Source organism: Anolis sagrei, chromosome 2 (genome assembly GCF_037176765.1).
Source record: "Anolis sagrei isolate rAnoSag1 chromosome 2, rAnoSag1.mat, whole genome shotgun sequence".
NCBI lineage: Eukaryota > Metazoa > Chordata > Lepidosauria > Squamata > Dactyloidae > Anolis > Anolis sagrei.
Window position 1 is genome coordinate 113,339,865 of NC_090022.1, and position 13,017 is coordinate 113,352,881.

Sequence of the window (13,017 nt, forward strand, 5' to 3'; positions counted from 1 at the left end):
AGGAGGCTTGCCATTGTCTTCCCCTGAGGCTGAGAGTGTGTGGTTTCCCATGGCTGAGCAGGGATTTAAATCCTGATCACTCAGAGTCCTAGGATGCTTCCAGACATATATTAAACCCATTTCAAAGCAGGTTTAAGTCCCCACACCCAGAGAAAACAAATGGGATTTCATGTGGGTTGTCCCCATTGCAGTCCGGCAACTACTTCCACGCAACTGAATAAAATCCCACATTATCTGCTTTGAATTGGAATATATGGCAGTGTGGACTCAGATAACCCAATTCAAAGCAGATATTGTGGGATTTTCTGCCTTGATATTTTGGGATATAGGGCTGTGTGGAAGGGCCCTGGGGGAGGAGAACACTAGTTTTCCTATCCCCGCAGCATTTGTTTTAAATTGTCTGTTTTATGAACACCTAATTTTTTGCATTAGTATATATTATGAGCAGAGAGAAAACTAGGAAGCTGGCATTTGAACAGCCTGTGATGGTTGACGTTGCATTGTTTTCAACCATAACCCCTGTAATATGGCAAGTGAATGAGGCAAGGGGAAACAGAGCTAACAGAGCACCCAAGATTAAGGCAGGGGAAATGGGAAGGTTCAGTTTTCCCCACCTATCTGTGAAGAACAATTAACTGCTTGTCACATCTTCTTTGAGCCTCTACAATTCCTTTCTGTAAAATATGGTTGCTGTGATTTTTTGTGTCTAGAATTCCTAACATAAAACAATATTTATGTTATTTGAGCAAATTACTATGCTTAAAGCAACTGAAAGAACTGGATAGATAATATTACTATCCAGCAGAGCAAAATATCAGCAAAAGTAAATTTAGAAGATTAATATGGATCTGAAAAAGCTCCAGGAAGAGATGGAGATATATATATATATATATGAATGAGAGATACATGCATTGAAGTATAAAAATGTGCATGCTTGATAATCCCTTATCTTGATAAATGAAAGATAATGTATTAAATGTGGCAATATGGTAGATAATTTACACAGGTAGAAGAGATATAAATAAGCTCAATTTATATTCCGTTAGTAAATATTTCATTACATGAGAGGGGACGAGAGAGTGGCCCTTCTCTGTGGTGGCCCCCCAGCTCTGGAATACCCTCCCAAAAGAAATTAGATTAGCCCCCACCCTTCAATCCTTCCATTCCAACCTGAAAATATGGATGTTCAGACAGGCCCATATGAAGCTGGCACTTATAACATTACAGCATAATGGTATAGTACAATATAGTAATATATAATACGAATATTGTGCTATGGTAATAATATAATATATTGTATTTACATATTACTTGTAAGCCACTCTGAGTCCCCTTTGGGCTGAGAAGGGTGGCATATAAATGTCGTAAATAAATAAATAAATAAATAAATAGTGCACCCTGGAGTGCCTTGCAAGGCACTCAGAGTCCATCCAGGGAGATGGTGGCGGGATATAAATGAAGATTATTATTATTATTATTATCATCATCATCATCAAAATCAAAATCATTGATGGTCATTTAAAAGGTTAATGAGTTATATATTTTAACCACAAATGCATAAATCCAACATACCTCCTGCCACACCCAGCACTTTTTAACCTGTACCCATCACTGGCCCAGCCCTGGTTTTTATTGCGTAATGATGTAATGTTTTGGTATTGCTTATGTTTTAATTTGCTTTAAATTGTATTGTTATTGGTTTGCTGTTGTTGTGTTGAGGCCTTGGCCTTTGTAAGCCGCATCGAGTCCTGCGGAAGATGCTAGCAGGGTACAAATAAAGTTTAATAATAATAATAATAATAATAATAATAATGTACGGAGAGATTCCAAGAAGTTGCAGTCTAAATTTTATGCTGTTTTTTCTTAGAATGGAGACACAGAGATAAATCATGCTTGGATACATGGGACAGAGATATGCAAAGAAACTTAATCGGAAATGGCATTCCTTATCTAGTAAAGGCTCTTTTTTGAACTTTACTTACTTCTTTAAAAACTGGTATCAGATGGCATTGCAGTGGTGTTTTTATGTACGCCAAACATTCAAAATATACAAAATCAGAAGAAGAAATAGCTATTTTTACTAGAAGCGTCTTCATGATGAAATAATTTGAAATACGATATGTATAAGTTTGCAAGTTGTTTTTGCTGTCAACTAATTTCTGAGTGCCTTGCAAGACACTCAGAAATTAACCTAAAGTAGCCATAGGGTTTTCCTAGCAAAGTTTTTTTTTTTTGGGGGGGGGGGGGGGGGTTCCGTGACCTTCATCTGGAGCTGAGAGAGAGTGACTTGCTTGAGGTCACCCAGTGGTTTTCCATGGCTGAGCATGAGGTTATTTATTTATTTATCGTGTCAGGAGCGAATCCAACAGTTGTATTGCATTTAAAACACACACACAAAGTTTGCAAACTTGGCATTCTATTAGCTGGCCACTTGGAGTGCCTCTGGTGTTACTGCAAGGAGGTCCTCCATTGTGCATGTGGCAGGACTCAAGTTGCATTGTAGTAGGTGGTCTGTGGTTTGCTCTTCTCCACACTCGCATGTCATGGATTCCACTTTGTAGCCCCATTTTTTAAGATTGGCTCTGCATCTCGTGGTGCCAGAGCGCAGTCTGTTCAGTGCCTTCCAAATAACCCAGTCCTCTGTGTGTCCAGGAGGGAGTCTTTCATTTGGTATCAGCCATTGACTGAGGTTCTGGGTTTGAGCCTGCCACTTTTCGACTCTCACTTGCTGAGGTGTTCCAGCGAGTGTCTCTGTAGATCTTAGAAAACTATTTCTTGATTTAAGTCATTGGCGTGCTGGCTGATATCCAAACAGGGGATGGGCCAGAGATGTCACTGACTTGGTCCTTTGGTTGCTACTTTGCGGCGGATGTCAAGTGGTGCAATACAGGCTTTTTTGTTGTTGTTGTGTCAGGAGCGACTTGAGCAACTGCAGTTGCAATACAGGCTAAACACTGTAATTTCTCCAGTGGTGTAGGGCACAGACACCCCGTGATAATGCCTGCGCCCTGGGGCATGGGGTTAAGCCCTGGTCTCCAGAGTCATAGCCCAACACTCGAGCATTATATCATAGTATTATATCAAGATGAGAAGGTTGGAGATGCAGAGGGGGCTTAGGCCATCTTCTAAGATTATCTACCAAGACTTTATCGTTTGGAATGTGACTCTGAAATGTATGAACAAGACATGATCACAACTAATGCAACATTACAGGTTGTGATTAGTGAAGATGTCTCTTTCTCTGAAAAATCAGATGGCAAAATGTTTCAAATTTTCTGAGGTTGAACGTGGCTAACCTCTGACTCTGTACCTGTCTGCACATATCCAAGGAAACAGGCATGAGCTAAAATGTTCAACTCCAGGATCACATCAGTCATTGCTCTTTCTTAGTGCAACTACTCCATTTCACATTGTGGCAGTTCAGCTGGTCCCTTGGCTAAGAGGGAGAGGATCAGCTCGGCAATCTCCACAGAGGCTGAGGAGATTTGCTGGAAGATACTGGCTGGAGCCAAGCAGCTGAGCCTGGCGTGCATGTCCATGTGGGGGGGCTTGGGTATTATTGCGTGTGGGCTGTTGCTGGTACTGGGGAAGCAAAAGGGAAGTTGTGGAGACTGAGGCTGTTCACAATTCATCTGGCCTTCCGTCCTTGGGAAACTACAATTCCCACGGATCAAACTAAGAATTGGCAGCCAGAAAACTTCGCCGGTGCCTCTGACCAAACTACAAATCCCAGATTGCGGTGGGATGCAGCCATGGTGGTTAAAGAGGAATCAGAGCGGTATATAACTCTGGGCTGTGGAAGAGCCCTCCGTGTTGCTCCTGGTGCCCACCACTCCTTTTTGCAGCCCAAACTCAGTCCTGAGTGCGGCCTTGGGTTTTGGAAAGGATCCATCCTCTCCCCTGTACAGAACTGCTCTGGGTTATTCAAAGCCTCAACCAGCCTTCTTTGGGGGAGGGGGGCACTTCCCCAGGTCCCTGTTGGGCGCTGGCCTGAGCCGCAAAGCCTTTCCTCGGGTTGAGCTCCCTCTGCCAGCTCCAGCTCCCCATGAGGGAACATGAGAGAAGCCTCCCACAAGGACGGTAAGACGTCAAAACATTCGGGCGTCCTTCGGGTAACGTCACCAGAAGCGACTTGCAGTTTCTCAAGTTCGCTCCTGACACGAACAAAAACCCGCTTTCCTCCGTTTCCCCGCGGCACGCCCTCCCCCTCCTCCTCCCCCTCCCCCTCCCTCGACTATCGGGGCGTGTCCCGCGGGGGGAGGGCGCCGCCCCTCCTCCGCCTTCTCCCCGGGGTCCCGGCTCCACTCCCCTCTCGCCCACTTGCTTTCTTGTGCTCGGCCACGATGATGCCCACGCCGCGGCTGCTCCTGGCCCTGGGTAAGTCTTGGCCCGTGGAGCCCGCGAGGAACTCCGGGGCGCCCCTCCTTCCCTCCACGCGCGGGCTCCCAGGGCAGCGCCTCGCCTGCTCTCGCCTTCCTTTCCCAGGCGGTGGAAGCCCACACGGGGCACAAATCTGGACCTGTGCTCTGGACTTCAACTCCCACAATCCCCAACGCCTGTTAGGAATTGAGAGTTGAAGTCCAAAACACCCGGGGGGGGGGGGAGTTTGCCCATGCCTGGTGTGGACCCATACAGTGCCCTTCAAAGCAGGTCTGTGTGTTGTGTGTGTGTGTCAGGAACGACTTGAGAAACTGCAATTCGCTTCTGGTGTGAGAGAATTGGCCGTCTGCAAAGACGTCACCCAAGGGACGCCCGGATGTTTTACCATCCCGTGGGAGGCTTTTCTCGTGCCCCCGCATGGGAAGGTGGCGCTGACTGACGGGAGCTCACCCACTCTCCGGATTCGAAGCGCCAACCTTTCCGTCCGTGGTCCTGCCGTCACAAGGGTTTCCCCCATTGCGCCACCGGGGCTCCGAGGGTTCAAAGCCGTCAAATTGCATGATATGGGTGGTCTCTCTCTCCAGTGGCCAGGGAACACAGCTCCAAGCTGGATATGATATGGCAGGGCCGAGCCAGGCCAAGTCAAGACCTTTTCCCAACCCCTGCTGGTGGGAGTGCCTTCTTTCCCCCCTTGTGTTCGGACATCTATAGGGAGCGATCTCGTGGTGCCAGAATGCAACGCGGGGGCGCGGGGGTGTTTCCCAGGTCTGGAGCGTCGTGGGCGCCACGAGGCTGAGCGGGAAGCTTTCCCCCACAGTGGAGTTACAAGATGGGGAGGGGGGCGGGGGACAAAGCAGTGGATAAAGCTTCGCCTGACCCTTCTTTAGGGATTATCACACTGCGTTTCTAAATACACAACTGAAGCATGAATTTGGGAACTCAAGAAGAATGGAAGGGGAGGGGAGGAGGGAGGGATACCCTCAGGTTGCTCTTCTCTTGTAATTTCCCTCCATCTCTCACCCACTTGCCTTCGCCGTCAGAGCTGTATCCGTCTGGAATATGTGCCTCATCATCTTGTAGCCCCTTTGAGGCTGGCCGTACTTCACTTCCTTGGGCGATCCCTCCTAGCCCAGGGTGATGGTGGGTCCGTAGGTGGCTGTGGAACCCTATCCTTGATCCGCATGTTCCCCCACAGTGAGAACATCGGTTTCCAGGAGGAAGGTAGTCCCGGTCAGGGTTGGCTTGATATGCCTTCCTCTTAGCATGTTTCTCCCCTTCGCCCTCCATTCGTGCCCCTTCAAATTCCACAGCACTGCTGGTCACAGCTGACCTCCAGTTAGAATGCTCAAGGGCCAGGGCTTCCCAGTTCTCGGTGTCTATGCCACAGTTTTTAAAGTTGGCTTTAAGCCCATCTTTGAATCTCTTTTGCTGTCCACCAAAATTACATTTTCTGTTCTTGAGTTGGGAGTAGAGTAACTGCTTTGGGAATCCGTGATCAGACAATGTGGCCAGTCCAACAGAGTTGATGGTGGAGGAGCTGGTGGTCTTTGCTTCTTACAGTACACTGACATTTCTTTGCCTGTCTTCCCAAGAGATTTTCAGGATATTTCAGAGGCAGCGCTGATGGAATCGTTCCAGGAGTTGCATGTGACATCTGTAGACAGTCCACGTTTCGCAGGCATATAGCAGGGTTGGGAGGACAATGGCTTTATAAACAAGCACCTTGGTAGCCCTATGGATGTCCCAGTCCTCAAACACTCTCTGCTTCATTCGGAAAAATGAGTTCAGGCAATGTTGTATTTCAGTGTCAATTTTGACTTTTGTGAAGAGGTGGCTGCCAAGGTAGTGGAAATGGACAGTTCAAACATGGTAGCACAGGTTCTCAGATACAGGCAGCCCCTAAGCTAGGAACAAGATAGGTTCTGTAGGTTTGTAATTAAGTTGAGTTTGTGTGCATGTGGGAACAGGTACATTTTTAAGTGTCACTGCAGCCATTTTTATTTTATTTTATTGATTTCCTAGGGAAGAGTTAAGACCCCTGTGGTGTTTGTTTTACTGCCTGTGCCCTTGTTCAGAAGATTCCTCTTCACTTTCAGCCCCTGTAAGGGTTTTGAAAACATTGAGTTGTTGTGGAAACAAGGATTGGGGATAAAGCATCAGTGGAGACACCTTTTCCCCATGACAACACTTCCAGGAGTGAATTTCCCTTTCTAGGGGCAGATTTCCTCTCACTTCCTCTCACTCTGAGCCATATATACAAGTCAGATACTTGTAAGATGGGGATTGCCTGTATTAAGGAAGTGGACTTTGCCTAGGAAAGTTCAAGCTACCAACTTTGCTCTTTCTAAGATCCTACAGGATCCCTTTGCACACTGATAAACTGTCACTAGTCAGGAAGAAGTGTATCTCATAGACATAGTGACTCCCTAACAAGAGACAATCTAATGAGTTAGATGGAGTTGTTGTCCTCCCATCTCTTGAGAGCAGGAAATTGGTTCCTTGCTTCACTTGAGAGCCCTGTCGGAGGAGAAGGAGAGGCCATGGTTTCCCTGCTTAGCATATGATGTGAATGTGTGTGAGAGAGATCCTGTCTCCAGGAGTATATTTGGAGGTACCCAGCAACAGTGACAGTGGCTCTGTCTGCTTTGGGCTGTGACCCTGCCTTCTGCTTGCGTGGGACTCCAGTGTACTGCTTGGTTAAAGCCAAAGCAGCCCTTCAGCTGAAAATTTTTTCCTGCCTCTGCTGTGTAATTAGTTATTCTGGGAAGAGTCCCACTGAACTCTGCTGAACTTACTTCATTAACGTAGGATTGAACTGGTTCTCGTTAAGTTGAGATTCGAATCAGTTTGTGGCATAGTAGTTTGAGTGTTGGACTGGAGACCAGAGTTCAAATCTACACTCAGCTATGAAAACTCACAGGGTGACCTTGCAGCAAGTCCGACTCATGATTAATGCTGGAAAGACAACCACTGGCATCCTGTTCAGTATGTATGATGTTGTAAACCAAACTTGCGACACTATAAATATTGTAACTCGCATTTACAGTTGCGACACCATTGCAGATGCGATGCCACATATCTTTGTCGTCTTGTCCCCCCTCTCCTTTCCTAGCTCCCCTCTCCGGCATCATGCTGTCCCTTTAGCAAGCAAAGGCTTAAGTGAAGAGCAGTGACCAGAATAGAGCTCTGCGGCTGGCTGCTACAATGGCAGCAAGCTGACAAAGGGTTGAGCCTCACTGGACAGTCTGGACTCCCTCCCACCACCACAGCAGCACAGAGGCAGTTAGTGTGGACTACACCAGACTCACTTCTCTAGATCAGCCCTGGGGTATTTGGCCCATGTAGATGCACCCTGAGAGATGAAGCTGGGAGCATAACTAAATCTACTTCCCGAGATGAACTTCCTCAGATGCAATGAGTCTACCAACTTTGCTCTCTTCAGACTCTAAGGTGGTACGCAATCCCTTTGAATAGTTACTATATAATTTAGCAATTGCAGTGCTATATAGTTTAGCCATTGCAATGTGTGGTATGAAAGGAAACATGGTTCTTAAGTTTTATAATAGGCTAAATTACTATTTTTAAAGTATTGTATCTATGGGGATTTTGTGATTAGCTGAGAATGTTTATGCTAGTGAAAGGCAAGGCACCCCGTGTTTACTAATCTCTCCTACCCCACTGTCTCCTTAAATGTTGGTGATTTTCTGGAACATCTTAGAATATGATACGGTATGCTGGTGAGAGAAAGAGAGTTTTGTAGATAATGTGATGCTCCATTTCATGCAGTGTTTTCAATAAATGTAATACATATGAATTAAGGATGGAAAGAATATTGTAGCTCAAAAACCTTATAGAATCATACAGTTGGGCATGAAAACGGCAAAAAAATTGCAAAAAACCCCCCAAAAAAACAAAGTCGCACAACCTGATATGAAACAGTGGGGTGAGAGGATGCAGCCTTTATCCTGAAAAATCAACAAAATTGAGACTGAGACTTTTTCATCAAAGACGGTACTAGATAAAATACAAAATGTATAAATTACAATGATTCGGAGAGCCTTGAAACATATAACTGAAATGAAGCATTCCTCATCTTAAGCAAGTCTAGATTTTGCAATTAACTGACTGGCATCCTGTTAATGACAGATACAGATATAAATCCAGTTTATTCCTGTGCATGTCTCTTTTTGATCATTATGAAGGTTGGAGTTCTCTGTCTCCCTGATGCAATGACCAGTTTATACTCCAAAAACCTACCTTTTTTGCACCCCCCCCCCCCCACACACACACACAACATTTAGTGGCTTGTGAAGAACAGATGATGTCCAAGAAGCCCCTAGTGCAGTGGCTCTCAACCTGTGGGTCCTCAGGTGTTTTGGCCTACAACTTCCAGAAATCCTAGCCAGTTTACCAGCTATTAGGAATTCTGGGAGTTGAAGGCCAAAGCATCTCGGGACACACAAGTTGAGAACCACTGCCCTAGTGCATGACTGTTTTCCAGATGTGCAAAGATGAAGTTACTATCTTGAACCTCCTGTGGCCTAGGATATAACATAATAATTGGACATCTAGCTATAGTCTATAGAGGAAATCCGCACACTTCTTACATGCACTCCCTCACATTATTTAATAGTCACCAAATGTCATGAGGGCACGGAAGAAAGGTGAGTCCTACACTGTATGTTTCTGAATGCAGGATCTTGATCTAGCTATCCTCCTTGTATTTTACCAAGGTTTCTGAATAAAAATAAGAGATTATTTCAATGGCAGCTCATGGACCAATCAAGGAAAGAACACCTTGCCTCATTCCAAAACAATACAAAAAGGTACCCTCCTATGTAGTTATCAAGTCATCTGTAATTGTACGAAGAAAGCTGTACACAGCCCCTTGCCTGGCCTCCTTGCAGTTTCTAGATGTGAGGCAGAGATTGTAATTTGGGGCACAAAAGTCATGGCTGTGTTACAGGTTTGAGGAAGAGACAAACCTTGAGAACAGGAAAGCATAGAAGTGAAATGCACCACCCTAATTTCTCCTTCCCTCCAAAATTTCCTGTTTTATTGTATGTCAAACAAGGCCGAGGTCCAATACATATTCACTTCAGAATGAGTTTTAATGGACTCTGTTAGACTTCATGTCTGAGCAAATATGAATTACACTGTAAATCTTGACACCAACTTGAGACTTCCTCCTCATTTAGTTTTATCTGAAGAGGGAGAAGCCTTTACTTCAGATCTGTCTTTGACCCCAGGAAAAAAAATATCACCCCTGCTGACGAGTGCCTTCAGAGCATGCATCTTTTCTTCTGTAACTATGATTTATCATTGTGATAATATTTGTAGTTCTGGGTAATGATGTTATAAGGTAAAGCCCTATTTATGTTGCAAAACAGGTGGTACCAAACTGGAAACTGAAAATATGAATACAGTGTATACAGTGTAACCTCTGTATTGGTGAGGATATGTTCCCATATCTATTACCATGGATTAATTAAACTGCAGAAAACTTTTCAACTCTATTGAAATGGAGGGTTTCTGACCCAAGGATATCATAGTGCCCCAGTGGAGAACCTAGAAAGAGAGAACATATTTTGTTGGATATGGATAAATGAAACTGTGGATTCAAGAGTGACATTCATTTCAAAGCTAATTATGAAAAATTATGTTTGTAGTTAGTCCTGGAATTTGGAACGTACATTTTTAGAATGGAGGCATTATAGCACATTAACATTTAAGGGTACAATCTAATGCACAGCTTCAGAGAAAACATGGAAAGGATTGGGTGATATATTGTTGCAATACAATGCTAATAATAACAATTAGAAGGTAAATATTTCCCATAGCACTACACCTTTGTGCTAGAAGGGTGTCACCAGGCTCGTAGCCAGGATTTTGATTCGTGGGGTGCTGAGTTTGATTGGGGGGGGGGGGGCTGAGTTTGGTTCAAAGGGGGGACTGAGGATCTACCCTAGCAAACCTTTTGTATCGTTACCCCAATACCCCCATGCATATGGGATATATGGAGCATGGTGATCAAATCATGATATGAATAAACGTAACAGTTTAAATAATGTACCAGTAAGGCCTTCTCGCAGAACACCCTGAGAATTTGGGGGGGGGGCTGAAGCCCCTCACGCACCCCCCCCCCCCCCCCGGCTACCTGCCTGGGTGTCACCAATTGAATTGATGTCATCACTGTTTAAAGACACAAGGTACTTGTGTGGGGAAAAAGTTGGCAGTCCCATCCGTAACTTCATGGACTCAAAGAGAAGCCAAGAGGCTTTTTTTTCTTATCAGCCCCCATTTGGGCATCAGACTTCCCTCAGTCTTGGAATTAGTTTGGAGGCTGTTGGGGGTGGCTGTGACGCAAGCCAGGAAGAATTTCATCCCTACTTTGAGGCATATTTTGATATTTCTCACGTCAAGGACTTTACTTGAATGTCACATACTTTGACCTTAGTTGGGTTTGCTGGTTAAGTGACATACAGTGACGGGGATAGGTGATGTCAGCCATGTTCTAGGATTGATAAGGTCCCTCACAAAATCCCAGAGCTGAGTATTTATTGTTATAGACCGAGCTCTAGATTTGCTTCCTGACTATAACTTAGTTTCTACGTGGTGCTTATCAGCCAGATGGTCTCTTGTCAGAAAAGCACATCATAGAAATGTGGGTTGCTGTTTTTTAGGCATGTGATATCAAAATGTATTGGGAGAAATTTCTACCTACTTCAAAATTTCCTCTATGACTTCATCACATGGGTCTTCGAAAATGTTCTAGGACACTTGCTCCATGCTACATCAGTGGAGCCCCACACTCCCCATCAGTCGACGCACACTCACTTCTGGTGTGTATGGACCTCTGGTGAGCTTCAGGCTCTTGGAACGGAACATTGTGACTATCCTTTTGCCTTGTCCTTTGAATGGACTAAATTCTGTTATGACTAGGACCGTAGGACCGCCTCTGACAATTCTTATGTAAAAGAATGGCTGTACTCTCTTGACAAGCACATATTACTGCCAATTTCGTACTTCTGACTTTTTAAAACACATGTTTTCCATGTACATTGCAGTGTGCATTGGGGTGTGCAGTTTCTAGTCAACCCCCCCCCCCCCCATATAATCCTCATCATTCTGGATTTTACAGCATATATCGATGAGGCCTAAGTGGTGATGTTGTGAATTGGGAACCTCTTTAGAGAGGGCACCTCACAGTGGGCCATCTCACAGTGTGTGTGACAGAATAAAGAGAAAAACATCACATTTGCTGTAAGGCTATAACATATCAACCTACAGTGAGTTGATTAGTTTTGATGGCTTAAAATGGTTGTCTGTTGTAAGCCACCCTGAGTCCCCCCTTGAGCAGGATACAAATATGCAAATTAAATAAAAAATAAAAATAAATAACAGGTGTTTTTTAAATAGAAAATATTGTATTTTCAAAAAAGAATACTAAGATGAAATTCAGCTGTACACAGATCTCATCCTTGTTTATGTTTGTTTGATTGGGTGACTTGGTTTTTGTAACCTGACGCTGGCATATGCCACCCGTGTATAATCCACAGTAGCAGAAAGGATGAGTCATAGGAAATCACATCTTAGCTGCCAATTAACATTTTGCCCATTCATGCAGACCCTTGAATCCTCTCTTCAGAATATGAATAAACCAACACTCTGGGTGTCTTCTTTTAACCATAGTTTCATATTTCATCTGAACTAGAAAATTATGGCTACCAGCTGTGCTTAATCAGAGGCTTCTTGGTTCATTTGTGGCTTTCATGAAAGGCTTTGTGGAAGGGAGACGTTTGTATCTATTTTAGTTTATTAGACTGAGATAAATCATCCAAACCAACTCAAGTCTTCATGAGTGGCAAGCATTGTACACATTCAGGGCATGTGATGCCCACATTATATTTTCTTTAAGCAAACTTTTGGAATTTCTGAAGGGGTCCACACAGAATTGAGGCCATGTGAGATTCAAGATTTCCATGCTTGGGGCTTGCTGTTAGTAAATCAGTTTTCCTTACAAATAAAGGCCACAGGTTAGTCGCAAAATGACTGGAGAGGTTCAGGCTCTTATCTGCATTTTATTGCAAGTCCTGGAAGCAAAACAAAAAGGGACTTCTCAAGCCTTCTTTGTTTAATTTCAGGATGTGGCTATAGTTGCCAACTGCCCTTCAACAGTTAATTTTTTTTCTCAGCATGTAGCTGTACAAACATCTTTCTACTGTTAAGGTATAAAGGAAAGCTGGCAACACTAGATATGAAATGCTGCAAATACAGCAACAAAAAGTGAGTTCATGTTTTTTCTGTGATCCCTGCTTAGTTGTGGCTTTTATTCTTTGGACACAAATAGTGCCAAGTAGAAAATAAAGAATCTAGACTGTTTTCTGCTCATGGCCTATTTTTAAGAACAGTGAATTCCTCCTCTCATATTGGGGGTCTGTGTGCTATTTCCAGTGTCCGGATTGACAGCTGCCACATTTTGTTCATAGGGAATGTTTAATCATTGGGCCGGCAGGGTCCAGTCACCATCCATGTGGCTAAGAATGTGAGGGGGTGAAGCTTGGTGATCATCCACTGTGAAGTGTTTGTTCTCTTCTTTGCTAGTTTTAGTTTTTGGGTATTTCCCCAGGATCGTTA

General features: G+C 44.3%; 1 protein-coding gene across 3 annotated transcripts in view; it reads left to right on the top strand.

Moving 5' to 3' along the window:
• Positions 1-4,235: 4,235 nt before the first annotated feature.
• The window catches only part of ADGRE5 (adhesion G protein-coupled receptor E5), a 65,461-nt gene continuing 56,679 nt past the window's right edge, over positions 4,236-13,017 (top strand). For all 3 annotated transcript variants that reach the window (XM_060764881.2, XM_060764883.2, XM_060764882.2), the window contains exon 1: positions 4,236-4,377. In XM_060764881.2, the coding sequence (XP_060620864.2) occupies positions 4,344-4,377 (34 nt within the window). In that variant the 5' untranslated portion in view covers positions 4,236-4,343. The remainder of the gene's footprint in view (positions 4,378-13,017) is intronic.